This window comes from Mastacembelus armatus, chromosome 21 (genome assembly GCF_900324485.2).
Source record: "Mastacembelus armatus chromosome 21, fMasArm1.2, whole genome shotgun sequence".
NCBI lineage: Eukaryota > Metazoa > Chordata > Actinopteri > Synbranchiformes > Mastacembelidae > Mastacembelus > Mastacembelus armatus.
This window is the reverse complement of record NC_046653.1, coordinates 16,011,722-16,032,301: the sequence shown is the minus strand read 5'-3', so window position 1 is coordinate 16,032,301 and position 20,580 is coordinate 16,011,722. Positions and strand designations below refer to the sequence as shown.

Here is a 20,580-nt window from a genome sequence, read left to right as displayed (position 1 = left end):
TTCTATCTCATTCTTGATTATGTGGGTGTTGCCCGTTGTGTAAACACAGCTGAATGGCATGCATTATTCATTTGTAGTGTTCTGGACACACACATGACACACACAAGCACACGCAGGCGAGATATTCTCAGGGAATGGCTCATGACATCAAGGGCACAGAGGTGATCTTAGACACCTTGTGCAGATTGTTTGACTTCACGCCCCAAAACACCAACCACATTACAAGGCACACTCACATTTCATCATCATCCCCCTGCAGGTACAGACTTGTCCTCTTTTCTGTTCGGTAGCAGCAACAAAGCAGATGTTCTCTATCAACAGAACATGAAAATTTTAACTGGAGCTTTGTGTGTGCAGAACGAGGTAACTCATTTTAGCCATACGTCCTAAGTAAAGCTAAAATGACTCATTTCAGGAAGAGAAAATATGTGGGCAAAAAAGTCTTCTGGAGGCACAGGTAACACACTAATACATTAAAAAAATACAGTATAACTACATTATTCAAGTTGGTTATATTGTATGCGATCATGGGGGTCTCAGATTAGCTGCCAGGAACATGTCTGCTAATCCATCTTCAGACCAACAAAACATACCCACACAACATCTACCTGTTTATCCAATCTGGGTTTAACATCCTGCTCTTGACTGGTATTGAACACAGGTCTGACAGTAATTCACTTATTAAACAATAATTAGAGGATTACCATGCACTGTTATTATCGTATTACCTAAACCACAAAGGTAGATTTTAGTGTCAATTTCTGGTCCTATAAATTGGTGTTTTGCTGCTGCTGTCAGGAGCATTATTATAGGTTGTTGCATTAGAATAAGATGATCAAAAGATATTTAAAAATAAATAAGTAAATAAAAGTTGAATCCTATCATGGTGCAACAACCAGTTTTAATAAACTACAAGTTCATGGCTCTGTTGATGCAAACAGTATATCGAAAATATCACTCATAGCTATAAATATTGTCTAGTAGATTTAAAAACTTTAGAAATATTATTTTAAATAGGTGGATTCTGGGAACTGGCTTATGCTGTATTCGAACACAACAATGCTGTATGTAACCCTGAATGTCAGAAAGGAGTAGTTGTTGCTCTAATCAAACATCACTTCTATCCAAATGTACCTGAGCAAGTTCCTAAGCCGTTGAAAATCAGAAAAAAAAAAATGCAAAAATTGCAAAGTCAAGATTGTGCCTGTATTTGCACTGAGAAAACAATGTGACATCATCACTGATGGTGAAATCTGAGTGTGCCACAGTTTCTAGGACACAAGGATTAAATCCTATTAAAGGTCACATTGAGTTATTGATGGCACTGATGCACAGTAAGTCACACAATAAACCTGTTCAGTGAGTGACTCAGATAAGGGTTGGTTAATGCAAAAGCTTGTAGTAGCTGTGGCAATGTCACTCAGTGTTACTAGTTCAGCAGTTCTACATGTACAAAATAAATACTCTTTGACACACACACACATATTGATATATTGATATATTGTATTTGTTTTACTGGATTTAACAAATAAGTTGAAAATATATTATAATATTGCAATGTTTCATGTTGAAACATTCATGTTGAATATTATAAAACATGTTTTTTACTCAGATAAAGACAATCTGTACTCTGATTCGTAATCACATCAGTCAAATGGAAATTAAGACCTCACATATAGTGATTTCTGAGTTAGGTGTATGTTGTTTGTCAGAGGTAGAGCTCATGGCTTTTTAAGTGATCAGGTTGGTGCAATCTTATATCTGCTGCCTGCCAAGCAGAAGAAACATGAGCTGCCTGCCTACTGTGGGCTGAGTCATGTACTCCACTCTCTTAAACAAACACACTTGCATATTCATCCATGTGGACACACACAAATCGACCCACACACACACACACACACACACACACACACACATACACACATACACCTGCTTTGAAAAACATGTCATCTGATGCAAAAATTATCTCATGCTAGGGCTGCTATGCAAAATACTTTCTCTAACTTACCTTTCAGTCTGCTTCCCCTTTTTCATCTCACCTGCATTCATCAGTCATGTTCATATGTTGTTTTCTTCTGTAGAGAGGGAGAGAAGCTGCAAAATATCATATTTCACACAAGCTTCATACAAAGGCAATGATTGTGCACAAAATCCAATCTTGCCAAAACAAATTTTGATAGACTTAAGTTTAAACAGGTATTTTGGGATTTGGCACTGAAATTACAGTTTCTTGATTTACTATAATGTGGGGGAAATTATTTTATTAGCACAAAATATCATCATTTTAAATCAAAAGGATATTTGGAACTAACAGGATCAAATCATGTGATATTAGTTCAAGCATATTAAATGTTTCAGTCATTATTAGTTTCAGGACTTGTAAATGTTACGGGAAGTTCAGGGAATGAATTAATCAGAATTTTTGAATTTTGAAGGTTTGACTTGAACGAGCAGCACAAAGATCCAAAACAATGAAAAGTGGACTAAGACTTTATATTTATAAACTCACCAATTCACTTTTCTCTTTTAGGTGATGTCAGAAAGAAACACTGTGGATTGGAGTTTTCCCCTGTGGCAACAACAAGCTGAACATGTAATAAATTCTTAACATTGCAAATATACTCATGAATAAGTTAAATTCATATCTGCCAAAAAAAGAAAGACAACACACTGTAGAGGCTCAGCTGGCCCATGCCGTATGTATAGATGCATTACTGTAAGCAGCACAGCAATCAGGGTAGCATTGCAGCAAAAATAACATTAGAACCAAACTATCTGAATCCAGGACTTAGTCTCACTTCCTCAGGACTCTTCTTAGACCACATTCCTTAAATGACTGAGTGAAATCAAAACAGCTTATTAAAATTACCACATCAAAGGGGCAACCACCCTCTTGCCATTTGTATAAATTGAGCCCCCAATTTTGATGATACACAGCATTTTTAAAAAATGTTAATTTATGGACTTCCCTTGAGCTGTGTTAGGGTCACCTCGCTGCAGTGTTCAAAATATGCAACAGCTATTAGGCTTTTGGGGGAAGAGACTGTTGCTTCATGCTTATCATACACAGAAAGGTGGAAGTGATGCATTTATACACCATAACAAGATGCAAAAAGCAAATAAACCATATCTCTCCCAACAAACTGTATGAATACATTTTGTTGGTAAAGCATAGGAGTTTGTTCCTCCTTGAAGGTGTTTATCTGAGTGATGTGTCACTCACTGTACAGGTTCAGTCATGTGTTCTCTGCAGCTCTGATATCAGACAGTCTCCAGCACAGCATGAGGCTCAGCTCTGGGATAAAGAAGCTGCTTACCAACAGAAATGCCAATTACTGCACACTGCATTATGACGCCTAATGGGCCTGCTGTGGCAGAGAGATGCTGAGGATGAAAGACTTGTACGTTCTCTAACGGTAAAACCTGTATCTGAGTCTTTGCAGCTTGTTTTGAGACCACTACCAGTACAGTTTGAAGAACCTAAGGCTGACACTTGGTTAGGATTAAACCCCGTCATTGTATAGCTTTCCCTATTCAACTCAAATATAATGCATACAGGTTCACTGACAGCATCTGTTGTAAAGCGACCGTAAACCAAGATCTAAACTCACACACCGTAAGGCTCATTGCTGGTACACTTCCACACAGAAAAGCGAGACTAAGCGTGACAAACTTATCGGGCTACACACTTTTCTCCTGCTTGAGGTTTGCCAGGGGGTAACCTTTCATGGTAGATGTGTCGGCAGCAGATTTGGCTCCTTCTGTTGTAAACAGGTTATTAAATGCTAAGAAATTTTGTACAGTACTTGCAGCATCAGTGAGTTATAATCTTTAAATACCTGAATTGCTTGTCAAAGAATTTATTCCAGTATGAAAAAAAAAGGACGGTTAGGACACATTTCCTGGGTGATCTTAAAGAATGAAACTGAATTAACCAACACTGAATTACACAGATTAGCTGATGCGGGCAGGGAATACTAATTTACATTAATGTTACCGTTACCGTTACAGTAAACAACACAAATAAACTGTGCACATCGTGCTTGTGTCTGTCGGATCACTGTCTTGTTCAAGTCTCCAAATTATAAACGAAATAAAAAAGAGCAGCAGTACAGATGTTTACATCTGCACTGTAGTGTAATTGGGCAGAGACTGGCAGACAGTGAATTAAAGAAAACCATAAAAGTATCACAGGACCTGTCATTACCTCCACTATGACTTTGAACTGGGTCGTGCTGTGCACTAGAAAAAAATCAGATATCTCCATGTGGATGTGGACCAGATCACCCCTCTGCCCTGAAGACCTACTATGTCACACCATGAGACCCTGATAATGTGTGACAGGCCGGCCTAAGATCACATCAAGCAGCTGAGCAGAAAGCAAAACTGAGAAAGAGAAAGAGAAAGAGAGAGAAAACTAAAGTCCTTTAGCCTCATATTTCCCTATATACTTACCTGATTTGACCAGCTGGCCACGATGTGTCACAGAAAATGCACTAATAAGGATCATGAATTAAATATACAAGAGTTTAATGTCATTTATAATTGGTTCCTTTACACTATAAAAACTTTCCCCATCTTTAATGTCAAGGAGTTGGTTACAGTGGTAACCACAGAGTTATTTAAGAGTGGGGATGGTAGCTAAAGACATTTTTTTTTCAAATTATAGTGTACACATTATGAGTTCAGAAAATACAGAGAAATGTTAGAACCAATTTCAGCATTTTTTTTTACAAATAATGTAGTGACTCAATTTATGTTCAGTATGGAAGAAAATGGTATGTTGAGTGAAAATGTGTCAAAATATGTACTTTTTATTGCTGTATGTTTGTGACCGTGTGTATTTGTGTGTGTCCTTGCAGATGTATACAAACGTGCCAGCGAACTGTACAGCATTTGTCAGTGAATTGGCGACATGAATCAGTGCAAGAGCACTTGGGGGATCGCCTCACATGCAGAGAAGGACTGATGGGAGCTGATGGGCGCAGCAGAGCGTCATTGCTGGTGAATGAAAAAGAAAGGGGGGAGGCAGGGGTGACAGCATCTAAACCACTACTAATGAATACACCAGCTCACTAGCATACAGGAGCTCTCTCAGTCACAGGCAAGACAGCTGTCAAAACTGGCATTATTATGGTGTGAATGAAAAGCTCAGACGGCCCAGAAGAATTGTCACATGTACAAACGGCAGTGGAGAGAACAAAAATATTTGTGCTGGAGAACACACTGACTCCAGGAGGGATGGTGGTGTCCTGGAGGCATTGAACAGCTAGTCAAATGTACACAACTGAATTAAAGGAAATGGCAAACACTATCAGATTGACTCTGTTTATTCGTTGGATCTGTTTGATATGAGCTGTACTTCGTCTACACTAATTCACAAAGTCTGGAATAGACTGCCTTAAAGCAACAAAGGCAACTGAATTTTTTTTAAAATTAATTTTACTTCAGTTTGCTCTCATTGTGCTAATGATGTTACCATGACAATCTGAAGGATACAGCTTTGGAAAAAGAACATAGATCTTCATTAAATGAACTCCACAGGCTTTCACAGTGATAGGCATAATGGTAGAAAATAATCGTACATGGGTAAAAAAAAAGTGTGGTGGATGCCTAAAACCTCTAAGTAAATATAAGTGCAAGATTGACAACAGAGATATATATATATGTATGTATCATATATATATATATATATATATATATATATATATATATAAAAATAATAAGTTGAGATAATTGGATGAAAGCAAAACCATGGAGACAGAGCGTGGAGGAAGATGCAAAGACATGGTCTTACTATTAGTCTTACTATTAGCTTTTAGATAAGAGCAAAACTCTCAGCAATCTCTTTCCTGGTTTTATTGGCCCCTCACACAGTGTGGAGCAACAAGGTGAAATGTGGTTAAAGTCAGACTAACCATGACATTTCTTCCCTCACTGGCTTCCAGGAAAACATTTTGGATGTGAAACTTCGATGGGCACTGGGTGTGAGAAAAGCCTCAAGTGCCAGCGGATGATGTATTGGCTGATTAGAGGCTTGGCTGGCCTCTGCTGATAGAGTTCCCTGCTAGCTGCAGAGCTATATTTGTTACTCTGCTCTGAGATACCAATGAACAAATGTTTTGGAAACAGCTGACATTTTCCACCTCTCTCATTCCTAAGAGGTCTCTTCTCTGCAGCAGCTCTGTCACTATCAAAATCAGATAACGTCAAGCTCTACATAGACATCGTCGAAACAGCTTAGCTGTTGTTTTCCCATTTTCTCACCCAGGAAAGTTCACATCAACAACTTTAGTCAGAAATGAGCCCATAAGATTAAAAAGTCCTGCTCTGGCTGACATCTCAGACTTCATACCTCTGCCTCCTTGGTGAACCTTGTTTCAGATTGCCTTTGGCAGCACATTATCTGCAAGCCAAAAAAGATGCATGGCAACTCACACTATGCATGTTGCATATGTGATCAGTTATCCACATTGGGCACATGTTGCTGTCACTGATATTTCTTTGATTTAAACATCTAATACTCATCATCATTCAGGGGGTATGTTGCCATTACTTAAAGGTGCAATGTGTAAAATGTAAAAGATTTAGTGGCATCAAGTGGTGAGATTGAAGAATGCACCTTCTGAGCACCGCCTCACATAAAAAAAAAAAAAAACACGATTACCTGTCCAGTGCTTAGTTTGTCCATTCTGGGCTACTGTAGAAATATGGCACCACAATATGAATGCCTCAGTGAAAGGAGATCTGCTTTCTATGCCAAATAAAAAGACTCATTCTAAGATAAAGAAAATGCAACAGTTGGCATTTTTGGTTACTAAACACTAATGACAACATATTTAGAAATACAGTATTTAATTTCTGATAATAGAGCCCTCTAAATATTACACATTGAACTTTTAATTAAGTGCTTTGTCAGCGAACTGGCGATATGAATCAGTGCAAGAGCTGTTGGGGGATCGCCTCACATGCTTTGCTGGATAAAGATAGTCAAACTTAAAATTCCAAAATAATTCTAATGGTAAACACTAGTAATTGTAAAGTGTAACTTTTTTTGCAGTTTTTTTTTTTAATCTTGATGAAATCATTTATGTGACTGTGTTCCTGAGTTTTCCTGAGTCTAACATTCACACCTAATTAACCTGCTCAGAAAAAGTTAACATGAACAGTGCACACAGGTAACGGGCATTTTATAAATACACTGAAGTTAATTTCACTCTCAAACTCTTTCTTATCCGAAGTGATATTTTTGTGCAAAGCGTAGACCATATGACTTTTCTAGAACTTGAGCTACAACTTCAAACAATGCTAAAATGGATTGTAACTAAGAATATTTAGAGAAACCAATTCCATACATGGTATTTGACCTGTATGCTGTGTTCTGTATTTTTATGGTTTAATAAATATTAAATCTTATTCCCTCCCTCATTTTTAAGCAGTTAATCAGAGAAGCTGTAAAGACAGATAACATTTACACATTAACATGAACATCTGGTGAAACAGGTTGTGTTTGACGTTTTGATGTTGATGTTTCAGGGTACTCTTCTATGATGCAGGGGAGGAGATGCAGTGTGACGCGTTATAGACATGTTTTGAGGTACAATAATCAGCTTAAATTATGTTTTGTGAAAGCCTAATTTGCTATTTCACTGACAAAGTTGAACTTACTGAATAACGGTGAGGACTTCAGAACAAAAAACACTCGAAGCTCACATCTTTGTTGATCCAAAGCACTGGTTTGAATGAATGATTTATCAAAGAGTTTCCGAATGATTCTGCTATAAATGACGGCAGTTATGATAACGACGGAGACGCGTGCCACAAGAAGGCGGCCATCTCACGGTAAAAGCCCCTGCAGCTCTATGAAGAAGCACCAACAGTGTGTTTGTTATCATTTTATCAGCTCTGGAAAGTATGTTTCATCTAATCCCAAAACAAAACAAAACAAAATCTATTACTTGTTTGTCAGTGGGATGGAAATGTCTTTGCTCTCTTGTTAAATGGAGTGGTCTGTGGAGAATAGGAGAGAAGGCATGACAAAGAAGAAATGTGCTCAATCAAGAGTCAGTTATGATTCATATTTTATTCATGTGTCTACTGACACAAAAAAAGGATTGATTTCATTTTGACACATGAATCAATACACTCTCGGTGGTGCTTTTACAATAACTTTTGTCTTTCTCTCCAGAGACCCAGAATTCTGCAATTCTGATTAAAGGTATTGCAGCGACAGTGTATGCACATACACATGCAGACCAACAAGCAAACAGACATGGGGGAGAAAAATGCATACAGTACATATCGGTGAGTTGTACTATCACACCAGGAGGCACACAGATAAAGCAGCTTAGGAGTGTTCATCTGTGCGGTTCTAGTACATGAGAGAGAGAGAGAGAGAGAGAGAGAGAGAGAGAGAGAGAGAGAGAGAGAGAGAAAAAAATGGGAGCTCGGAGTTTGTTGAGAGCTCCCTTGACAGCGAGCAGAACAGGCTATTACTTCATATTGCACCATTTAAGCTGTTTTTATTTTGGACTCTCCAGCTCCTTCTGCCAGCCGGCACCGTCTCTTGGGATAACAATCAGGCCTCAACAAGAGAAGGCAGACAGCTCCTAACAGTTTAGGGAGTTGTGTGTCTATATATTTCTGTGTTGGGTTGGGACTGTATAAATGAGGTAATTTTCTCTCTCTGTGTTTGCATGAAGAGACTGTGGCTGTCACTCACCTCACAGTTTGCTTCAACTTTTCTCAAATGCTGCTATTCTAGGTGACAATGTGCAGTCTAAGATGTCACAATCGCACCCTCACCTCCTGTGAGACGTCAAGCTGACTTCCAGCCCCTTCAGCCGTCTCTTTCCAACTTTTTATGCCTCTATTCCGCCACACGTACAAATCACCACTTGCACAAAAAGCTCTGAGGTCAGAGAGACCTAATTTCAACAGGTGAAGCCTGAAAAAGAAATCTATAGTTCCAAAGACTACGATTCTCAGATCTGGTGCTGCGATGACAAGCTCTGAAGCACTTTGACTCAGCCTTCTCTGTGTCAACCTGCTGACTGTTGTATGTCTCTGCCCTTCTGGGTATCTAGCTCTCCCTAGTGCTGACAGATGATAAGACTGAGAGACAGCGAAGAGAGAGAGTGAGAGTAAAACCATGTAGTTTTTGGTTTGGACAAGGAACAGAAGGCATTTCTGTCAAGAGTGTGTCCTTTCCTTGTGAGAAAAAGAAATATCAAAGGCAAGATTGGGTCATGAGGGAGTAGAAAGGAGCTGAGGGTATAAGCAAAGAGAGTCGAGGTGAGAGGAGGCAAAAAAAAAAAAAAAAACCGCTTCAGAGAAGATTTTCAGATTTCAGGAGAGGTGTTATGTAATTCATGCAGATGATCATTTAGAGTGCTTCTCTCTCCTCGTGTCATCCCTATCTCTGCCAGGACACATTATCCTCTTGTTCAGGAGGTGTTTTAGGGCTATCTTTGATCACTTGTGCTGTTTACTGTGTTGTTTTTCCATGTGTGTGTATGTGTGAGACGCCATTTACAGCACAGTGTTAAATGCACACAGAAACTACATACACAGCCACAGGGAGTCATTGATTTCAGATAACAGTAAAAAATGCAGGCTGCATATTCGACCACAACAGACCCTACTTGCTTAAGATATTTTTATTTCTCGCAACAAAAACACTGCAGGGTTGGCTGCTAACATGCCCATGTGGACTATACTGGTATTGTAGCAAATATGTCCATCATGTTCATCATCTTAGTTCAGTTTTTAGCATACTGACATCTGCTATTCAGCAATGATGGAAATGTCTTTTCTTGCAAGTATTTGGTCATGAACAAAAGCAAATATTTCAAGTTTCAATAGATGAAGGCACAAATTCTAAAGTTAAGCTATGAATGTCTGTACCAAAGATCACAGCAAATCAATATTATTGACTTGTCACTCTGCACAATGATTGTCAACCACATGGTGGCACTAGAAGATAAGTCCAGGGATCACAAAAGGTGGTGGATCTGCTTCCTGACAAACCACAAATGTCTGTACATAATGTGCAGACATTCGTGGTAAATGAACCAATGAATGAAACTTTGGTGGCACTAAATGAAAAGTCAGGTGACCACCCAGGGTAAAAGTGAAACTATTAGCACTTTGCCATGTAGGTATGTCACTAAACCAGTTATTAACTGAAAGACAAATGTCACATATGCAAATCAATGTTTCTTTTGCTTTTAAATGAGTAACCTGCCGTTTACTTTCACTACCAATAAACAATGAGCTGTTATGCAAACCACAGATATGTTTCAATATTATTACAATCAATGGTGGCATAACTGTAGTACTAGTGTTTGTACAGTGAGCCATGCGTCTGTAGTTCAGTGCACTGTAGTTTTAAAATGTTTTCGAACAATAGTTACACAGTTTTCAGAAATCGAAGTCGAACTGATGCCAGATCAGATCTGGAATCAGATCATAGTATTAGAGATAACCAGCTTAAAGCACTGGGCTGTATGTTGGCAAACTGGGAACCAAAACTTCTTTGAACACATACAAGTTTTAGAAGGGATTATCGATGTAGTTTTAAATCCTGCTTGTTACAGTGTAGTGCATGCTACAGCATCACTGTCAAAACAACAACAAAAAAGCAACTTGTGATTTAACTGTTTAATATGTTCATGTTCAGGCTTTATTAAGGCAAAAAGCATAAGGGAATTCCACCTTACTGCTGCTGTACACTCTAGTTTGTCCCCACCACATCTAGTCTTTGCTGCATAGACACAAGCCTCACAAATTCATTTTTTCTTTGTTTACTTGGACAAGCATTACCATGGAAACACAAGTCTACATTAAAGTTAAAGAGGGCGGCTGTGAGAGGAAACTAGTCCCCCAGACTGTGCAGGGCTCATATAATTCAAGACCAAAGACACCATCAAGGGCTGAGAGAACTACACTATACTTTATACTTCCTCAGTGTACTTTTAGTCTCATAGTTTTCAGGAACTCGCTGCTTGTTTCACCTTAAGTTGTACATAACTGGTATGCACGCACAGAACAAGAGCATTTCTCTGGCTGGGATAGTCTGGTGTCTAGGCCTGTTTCCTCAGAAATGAAAGCAAGGAATGGGTTCTATTCTTGCCTCTTACACAGATGGGGTGTAAAACATTGATAGCAGCTGATGCAGGGAGAAATGGAGAGACTGGGGAGAAAGTGAGACAGAAAGATACAACTTTCTTCTTCAGTTTTGATTTGATTACTCTGCAGCTTCGTTGAGCAGAAACATCTGTTAAAATGCAGCAGCTGCATTATGGCAGATTTAAAAACCTCACATTCACATGCAAATATATACACACACAATGTAGCCTGTGCAGGATTTGGACAGTGGCGTGTTTTGATGCTTGGGCTCAGTGGTATTTCTAAAACTCAGTTATTAAAAATTAATAAATTAGTAGGCATTTGGTATCTGCAGTCAAGTCAACTGCGTGCTTGTTTGGGTGGATTTTACCTTCAGTCTGGCCTTCAAGAAGAGAGACACACTCAGCTGAACTGAGGTTCTGGACTTATTAATGACAAACTATGGATGCAGGATCGCATGTAAAATGAAATATGCTCATCGTTTAAAACAACGTGTAACCTTTAGCAAGACAAATGCATAATGTCAGCAAAAAATGTGACTGTATTAGCAGATTTGAATTTACCTTATATTGATATAGCCTCTTTAATGATACTGTGACACTGTTTGCAAAATACAGCTCCCAATCAGCAAATTTGTTGACCACAGTCATCCTGTGCACTCGCTAAACCACAAACCATTTCCTGATTGTTTCATCTGTCTGACTTGAAGAGGAAAGTCTCAAATCTTGCCACATTTTGTCAGCTGTTCCTTCAGACATTCTGAGGTCTGACTTATTCCCATCAAAGACGCAGAAACATTAAGCCACCTGTTATGTTGCATCATTAAAAGGAATCTGTCAGTTGGAGTATGTTGCTTTGTGGGTGTACTGTAAAAGTTGATCTGCCGCCTGGCTCAACTGTCCATTTAAAGATTTTAGCTGTAAAATGAAAACTGTCTGTTTAATTTTAATGATTCAAAGAAATTCATAAAGTTATGAAATCAAACTTATTCCCAGCTACAGATAGTACAACATTAAAACTACTTTTTTGGAAAACATCAACAGATTGAATGTCATATTGCTGATCTACAGTTACTGGCCCCACCAACCTGCAGTGTCTATTTGTTCTTTATTGTTGCTGTTCTTTTCTCTCTCCTCTATCCACTCACCCCAACCGGTCGAGGCAGTGGCCGCCCAAACTGAGCCCAGTTCTGCTGGAGGTTTTTTCTTCCATTAAAGGGAGTTTTTCCTCTCCACTGTCGCCAAGTGCTTGTTCATAAGGGATTTGTTGGGTTTTTTAAATTTTTTGTTGTTTGTGAAGTGCCTTGAGATGATTGTGTTATGATTTGGCGCTATGCAAATAAAACTGAATTGAATTTAATTAAACAAGATTTACTGATCTTTTACTAAAAAGTGAATAAAAAATACATACACAACATTAAGACGTGCTCTTCTTTGCACTTTGAATCTATGAGGTTCAATCCTCTGCACTGGGTTTTTTATTTAGAGGGAGTTCATCTACCCACAAAGAGTTTTCTGCCTTCTTTCTTTCTGAGACTCTGCTCCGGCATAGCTTCAGCACCAGTAGGAATATGACCAACAGTAAGCAGAGGACAACAGCTGCAAGAATCCCTATCCAGGTACTCGAACTGTATTGTGGTTCACCTGCAAAGAAGTCAAGAAACCCATTATTTGTGTTCACATACATGCATGATTTCCCATAAATCTAGTTTTATTTGCTGAAATAAACTGGCTAAGCACATACATTTACCTTCTGTAATGACATTAACAGTCAAATATCCTGACTTTTCCACTGCAACCTTCCTCCACCCATGAGAAAGAGATGGGAGCCACTCTTCGACCTCACAGTAATACAGGCCACTATTTTTAGGATCTGGTTTTAAAACTGTAAGAGTGAAATGGCTGGATAGAGGATGGCCAAATTTGAGTTGTGCACCCTCCCCAAACCTGTCTTGTAGGGTGGAATTTCGGTAAACTGTGAATATGGGGCGTTGTTTTGTTCCTGTCTTTTCCTGCCAAAACCATGTGACCTGGAACTCAGATTCACTGCTTGACTGCCTGGTAATTTGACAGGGGATAATGAAGTCTCCGCTCACATTTAACTCCACCTCATTCCTTTCAACAGACAGGTTTTTTTCTGTGAAAGAGCACACAGATAAAGAGGACACATTTTATTCAACTTTAGTTTAAGCAAGCAAAGCAATCAATGAGACGCTTAAATTAAATTCCAAGGTACACAGACAGACAAGGGTGAGGTTGGGGAAAGGAGACAAAAGGGAGATGAAGAGGCTTTGCAAAGGGCAGAAAGAGAAAATAAAATATTTCAATAATAGCAAAAAAGGAGGCAGTGAAGAAAAAGTAAGACAGATGTACCTAACAAAGATAAGGCATAAAGCCACCAACAGCAGGACCCAGGTAAAACATACCAGCAGCAATTGCGCAGCACACGCAACTAAAATGCATGAGACAAACATATACAACCCCATATGACACTGGACATACTGGTAAACTCACATGATCGTACAGTGAATGTGTAGCTATGCCAAGCTTAATACTGACACCCATCAATAAGACATACTGTGTTCTCATCTAGCTCTTGGTTAGAAACTAAATAAGCTTTTCTTATGGTTTAAAAATATCAGATTATTCCTTTAAACACCCAGACACAATTATGAAGCTGTATATATTGCGCTCCAAATGACTTCACTGCTTACCTGCAACATTTACTATCAATGTGATTGGGCCAGCTGTGTTGGAGGACTTTTGCTGCCAGTGACCTTCATAATCCAGCTGGTATTGCTCCACCAGGCACTGGTACGTCCCACTATCCCCCTCACAGGCCCTCTGAATTCCTAGGTAAAAGCTGCTCTGAGTGGGCCTGGAAAGACGAAGTCGCCCCTGCAGGCCTCTGACCACCTGGTTCTCTGGGTACCTCAGCAGGCCTGTGTGATCAAGCTCCAGCAGGGAGACATTCATGGCTGAAGAATCGTGTCCAGTGTAAAGCCAAATGACTTTGTAGAACAAAGAAGGACTAGATGCCCCAGAGATGATGTTACACTTGAGCTCTACCTCCCCTCCCTCCATGGTAGTCAAATGCTGCTGTTTCGCATCTAAATGCAGGTCATTGGCTAGAGAATGGAAAGAGGACGAGAAGAAAAAAGTAGATCAAGATATTATATTTGCGTAATTGCATAATTTTTGCCAGTTGGTTATGTTACATGCCTAACGAAATTTAAAGTACTTTCAGTGAGCTAATTAAACATGAACTTACCAGGTTCAGTTAATGTTAAGACTGTGGTTGTGGACACTGGTGAGAGAGAATACCAATGGCCACCAGGATCTTGCCGCCACTCCACCACCTCACATGTGTATGAGCCATTGTCTGAGATTCGTGCTTGCTGAATAGTCATCTCAAAACTAGGGCCTCTAGTGCGTCTCATGCTGATACGTCGTTTCTGCTCCAGCTCTACCTGCGGCCCAAATGTTACTAGGGCATCCAGATCTGAGCTTACAATTAGCTTCTTTTCTGTCTGTTGCTGGAACAGCCAGTTGACAGCATAGCGAGAGGACAAAGAGGGTTCCGAGACCACAGAGCATTTCATTTCTATGTCAGTGCTGACGCTTCTTGTCAAGGTGGTGGGGGAGGACAACCTGAGCTTGCTCACTAGGAAAGGAAGACAAAAGACAAGTCACATATGTTCAGAATCAAAGAGAAACATAATGCACAGTGCAGTTTTCATCCTAAATTGCTCCAAAGAATGCATGTAGCCATACAAATCTCAGCAGTACCTGGATTTAGCACCAATACAGCCAGCTGGTTAGATGGAGGCAGCTTCTTGTGCTCATTCTGCAGGACGACAGACACCCTGCACTGGTAGTTTCCTGCCTCCCTATGGCTTGCACTGTTGATAAGCAGAGAATGAATGACTTGACTCTGTTGGTTCTCTACTTTCAACTGGTACCGGTGTTGGTCTCCAGACCAGCTGATTGCACCATCAAAGTACAGTGTCATGATATTATCTATAGATAAGGCATCACGCTGCAGGCTCCAAGTCACTGTCATTGGCAGGCGTGGCCCTCTGACCCGGCACATCAACTCCACATTTTCTCCAATAGTCACTCTGTTGTTGCGGCTTATCAGGTTCACCTTCACAAATGAATCTATGACACAAAACCCAAATAGTCAGCATTAACGAGTAAGAAAAGAGAAGCTGGTGATAAGACAATCGTCATGCAATCATGAGTATTGCATAAAACAAATATATGGGTAAGATGTGAGTAAGTTATATTTCCAAACTACTGTCTGCCTCTTCTCTGCGTTATGCTGCACATCGTTTCTCAATATAATTATTTTTAAACAGGAAAAGGTCAACCCATAAACATCGACATATATTAAAAACTATAGTTCATCCATTTAAAGTCAAGTATTTCTTTGTCATCATATTTGTAAAACATAGAGGATTAAGATGTCAGAAAATCAGCTTTTCTTCATATACAAATATTTGCGGTGAATCACTCCAAAGTCTACACTTTTGTGATCATTTAATGAATGCACAATTCTAATTCTCCGTAAGTGATATATATTCATTAGAGCTACAACACCAAGAATATGGGACCAGAATTATAAATATCCTGCCAATTTAGTTATTTTCCTAGGACTCAGGCTAAAAGTGCAAGGTTTTGTTGAGTTTAATTAAAATTAAAAACAATTTTCCTTTTGGAAGCATGATTATCCAAATGTCATGTCAATCTGCCTGTTGGGGTTTCAAATTTCTTTTGTGAAAACATATGCACAAACAAGAGAGGAACCAATGTTGTGCTTAAAATGAAAAAGGATTCATTCATTTTTAAACATGAATTTTTTGTCTGTACACTGAAACCATGAATATCCAACTTATATTTCATGGCAATCTGGCCACCACTTGTCCAGTTATCTCAGTATGGACTAAACTGTTGGATGGATGGATGTACAGATGGCCAAATCAACTGTCAGGCTGACCAACACCCACATCCTTAGATTTGCCATTTGTTCTGTTAAAATGTCTTTTTAGTGTCATATATACATTTCAGATTTTGTGGCACTGACATGGGAGAGACATGTCTTACCTACAGGCTTCACTGTCACAGTTGTAGTTTGTGATTGGCTGTTGGTTTTGCTACTGCCTTTCCATTCCGACACAGTACACTGGTAGGCACCAGAGTCAGACGGTCTGACCTCATCAAACTCCAGGGTGAAGCTGTCAGCTGTTGGACGCAATGCCCTTACTTTGCGGTTCATTAACGCTCCGTCCTTCTCCATAACACCCTCCTGACTTAGGGTGATGATACTGGTAAACAGAGCTGTTGATGGAGATGTTGATTTGTGCTGCCAGGTGACGGACAGTTGACCATTAAACCCATGCACATTACAGGTGAGCTTCAGCCGGTCTCCTTCATTAACAGTTGCAGTGCCTTGAATTTCGACTGAAAGCCCACTTACTGTTAGGAGACAATGCAATAAGGCTTAACAAGAGATAATAATCAACATTTACAAGTTTTCTTTAAAAAATAAAGTGTATGTGTGTTAATGTGAGCTCATTTGCTGAATGACCTGAGGCTGAGATGCTGACCAGCAGTGAGCTAGAGTCCGTGGCTGCTCCCTGAGTAAAGACACCATCCGAGCCTCTGTCCTGAGGCCATGCCTTACAGACATACTCTCCCTGGTCCCCAGTTCTGACAGGCCGCAATATGAGACGGTATTCTACGTCTCCGATCCGAGCAGCCCTGAGCTCTCCTTCTTTCTCTCGGACACTGTACTCAGGCCCCACAGACAGAATACCCGTAGGGCCGATGCGGGCCAATTCATCCCTTCCCCGGAGCCAGGCTATGGAGAAGAACCTTTCCTCCAGGTTCTGTGTGTCTACATTGCAGGATAGGGACAGTTCCTGTCCCTCCTGCAGAGTTGTCTGCTGTGCTGAGATCTTCACTACCAGAGACGACATGTCTGGCACCACTTCTAGTCAAGGTAAAAAATAAGCAGTGAGAAAAATGCGGTATACAAACATGCACATCCTGTCAGAAAGCCACAGTGACTGTGCAGAGAAATGGATGAACTCAAATCAAGATGTGCTATTTAACAGGAAATATGAAATAAATGACAGCTGCTTCTAACCTCTTGCTTTGACATTCACAACATTTTCCTCTGCATCCATTTTTATGAGAGAGTACCAGGAGCCGTCAGGGTCTTGGATCCACTCTTGAGCCTGGCAGTAGATCCTACCTTGGTCTGACAGCTGTAGCTGAGCCATCTTTAGCCTGTATGTGGCCTCTCCCATTTTATCTAACCTTATGTGTCCAGCTTGGTAACGCTCCTCAAACCCCGGGCCTGGCACGAGAGTGAACTCTCTGTCCAGAGAAATAATAACCTGAGCATCGTCTTTGCCGTCTTTATGGAGATACCAGGCAAAAGACAGATGGGTGTGCTGGATGGTGTTGCTGGAGGCCTGGCATGTTAAAGTGAGAGCATCACCCTCGTTATAGCTCAGTAAAGTGGAGGCAGATGATGAAACAGTTAGGGAGTTGTCAATCACTGGTGTCACAGAGACAAAGATATGACATTTTACATTTTTTACAACACAGCTATGAAATTAGACTGAAAAGCAGACCCTTAAACTGTAGTAACACAGTGACCGATTACCTTTAACTGTTGTCGAAACACTGTAGATTCCATTGTAAAGAGCTTCTAAGTTGACAACGGAGCAGTCATATTCTCCCTCATCGTTTTTCTGTAGGCTTTGTATCTCAAAGAGGACTGAGTTTGGAGACACGTGTTTCAGAGTAATAGTGTTGCTCCTCACACGACCTTGATATATGGAGTAGGTAAAACCTTGGGATTGGGTGCTTATGATGTTGATCTCAGATGTTGGATTTTTAGGCTTCCTAATGCGGAATTCAAATTCTTTTTCCATATTGCTATTGGCAAAGCCACTCACGTTGCAGGAGATGAAGAGCGGAGTGTTGACCACACGATAAAGAGGCCCAGCCTGTATTTCAGTGAGCACGCTTGCTTCTCCTGGTGTGGGGTACAGAAATAAAAACATAGATGCTGAAGTCAGTCCAAAACTGCAAGTTTAAAGTCAGATCCAGAGTCTCAGTTTTATATGGACATAAAGTATAAAGCAAAAAGTTAAAAGACTCACTGTACAAGAATCTTTTACAATATGCAGTGTTATCTTATTATGCATTCATTGAAATTTCCTTGAGGTTAACTGCTTTAAAATAATGGCAAAAAGTAAAACAAGTACTTCTTTGGAGAAAGTAATTCATTTCCTGACATGAATTAAGTTGTTACTTAAGAAGATGGAGAGAATAACATATCATAACCATTCATTATGAACAACAGAGGTCTGCTAAATGCGATTCTATGAAATCATAATGAATAAAGTTTCCAAGAGCGTAGTCACAATTTTAGATCTACTTGATATACTTATATAGCAGCTTAATATACACATGAATCGGTGAATGCATTTCATATTTATTAGTGGACCCAGAGTAACGACAGATGCACAAATACAGTCTGATCCACTCAACAGCACCAAGGTTCCTAGCTATGGATTTTACCTCCTTATTTTGAAATGATTTTATATTCTGCTCATTTTATAACCACATGTATAAACCACATATATTTCCCAAATTAAGTGGCTGTTTTGCCATATTTACTCTCAGCATCATCGCTACCCAGACAATTCAATTCAGTAGCACAAATTCAAAGAATTACTCACCACAGTGCATAAGCAGACCCAGACAGAAAAATAAACTGGGCCCCAAAAAGGAGTACAGGGGACCCTTCATTCTGGATCAGCTTCAGAAATAACTCAGTGCTGTGACCATGCTCTGTCAGAGGCTTGTGTTTTCTCAAGAGGAAGTCTACAACATTTCCTGCTACCAGCCATATACCTCCTGAAGCTACTAGCACGTTACCACATTTTGGTCGATTTCTCAAAAATGTAGCTACATGTGGTGGAGTTTTAGAAAAAAAGAAAAAAGACCACAAAACGGCTCTGTTCCTTTTCACCTACACACGATAAGAGTCATGTTAGATACAGTCGTGGGACCGGACTCACGTAACTAGTTAGTTCTTATATCACATGGTCTGGCAGCCTCATCAGAGGTAACACGAAATTACTTGGAGAATAATCAGCACATGAACAAACTTATTTATCCCTCGCTCATACCTTAAGTAAAGTGACGCTCACTGAAGACACATACTGGAGACACATGATGTCAAGTCCATGTCCCTCTTTATTAGTATTGTTTGTTTTTTTCAGCAACAAATATGTGCAACTTCCGGGTTCTCCGAACTCGATTAATTATTTAAAATGAATAGGTTTCATAAATCCTGCCATAATCAGATAGATAATCGATCTGGATCAATCAGGACAAACGACTGCAGATAAAGAGCCCGCGGTTAAGTCACAGCGTTGCTAGGAAACAGCCGGGGGCCAAGTTTGAAGCACTTGGCTGTGAGAGGAAGTTCAGTTTAGACCCGTTTAGAGAGAAGTGGCTGAAGTTGTGTTGTTGAGCAGTGAGACAATGGCGCCACCTAGTGGACAACATAAAACATAGGGTTTTCTCTGTGGCTCTGTGGCTTTTCACGTTTCTGTTTCTAGACTGAGCATGGCGGTGAACAAATAAATAAATAAATAAATAAGTTATTAAACAGTGATTACTATTCTAATTCAACAAATATATTAAAGATATTATTGAAAATTTTACGTTAGACTACAAAATAAAATCTTCTTTCTCTGGCAGCCATGATGTGTGAACTATGATTATGCATATTTATATGTAAGTATGCAGAGTCTAATAAAAACAACATAATGATAACAAATCATGTTGCAGTAGACTATGCGTAGCATACACACACAGTATTGTATGATGTAATTAAATATATACACTCTATCGACTGTTTAAATGTGAATAATACCACAATATAGCATATCATGTCAAAACACAATAAATATTTTATACTAATATTATTATATGTGCACATAGGTAATACAGTGTAATGTAATCTTTAATTTGTATGGGACTATGTACAATTTTAAATAGAAATCCTGAATTCAGGGATGAATAAATATCTTTCTCTTGGCACATCACATTATAAAGCCAGTTACCAATTACAACACCAAACAAAAATACAATACAACTCAAAAATCATATTACAGATGTGTAGTAGTATATGTAGTAAGTACCACAGTGGTGATAATGAGGAGGGGTAAAAGCTGCTCTTACGGTGTCCCCTGGAGGCTTCATGATCAGTTAGGTCTGTCCCACATGCTGGCGCAGAATGACCAGCTGATGTCGGCCAGTCAAACAAGCAGTGAGTTCTTGTTGGTAACGTAAGGACATGCAGTAAATAAAACTGTATTTGAGATAAAACACTCCTAATCAAGTTAACATGCTGAGTGTT

At 39.5% G+C, this 20,580-nt stretch overlaps 1 protein-coding gene across 6 annotated transcripts; it reads right to left on the bottom strand.

Moving 5' to 3' along the window:
• Positions 1 to 12,484: 12,484 nt before the first annotated feature.
• On the bottom strand, positions 12,485 to 20,569 carry LOC113123393 (immunoglobulin superfamily member 3-like). 6 transcript variants are annotated; one of them, XM_026295417.2, is made up of 10 exons: positions 20,363 to 20,569; positions 17,806 to 18,180; positions 17,281 to 17,697; positions 16,720 to 17,124; positions 16,236 to 16,607; positions 14,919 to 15,290; positions 14,401 to 14,793; positions 13,844 to 14,257; positions 12,874 to 13,266; positions 12,485 to 12,773 (listed from the first exon to the last, which is right to left on the bottom strand). In XM_026295417.2, the coding sequence occupies exons 1-10, from the start codon at positions 20,421 to 20,423 to the stop codon at positions 12,586 to 12,588; spliced, it is 3,390 nt and encodes a 1,129-aa protein (XP_026151202.1). In that variant the 5' UTR covers positions 20,424 to 20,569; the 3' UTR covers positions 12,485 to 12,585. The 6 variants fall into 6 exon arrangements, with proteins under 6 accessions (XP_026151202.1, XP_026151203.1, XP_026151200.1 ...); XM_026295418.2 differs by lacking the exon at positions 20,363 to 20,569 and adding an exon at positions 19,343 to 19,665; XM_026295415.1 differs by lacking the exon at positions 20,363 to 20,569 and adding an exon at positions 18,890 to 19,297 and having other exon boundaries at positions 16,720 to 17,121.
• Between the last annotated feature and the right edge of the window lie 11 nt (positions 20,570 to 20,580).

What these genes read in the sequence shown, in the direction of transcription:
- LOC113123393 (XM_026295414.1), bottom strand. Translation starts at nt 18,959, where the DNA reads ATGAAGGGTCCCCTGTACTCCTTTTTGGGGCCCAGTTTATTTTTCTGT. An exon ending in TGTTTCGACAACAGTTAAAG is followed by an intron (nt 17,698 to 17,805) that starts GTAATCGGTCAC and finishes CTGTGACACCAG; the next exon opens with TGATTGACAACTCCCTAACT. An exon ending in ATTGATAGTAAATGTTGCAG is followed by an intron (nt 13,267 to 13,843) that starts GTAAGCAGTGAA and finishes GCTCTTTCACAG; the next exon opens with AAAAAAACCTGTCTGTTGAA.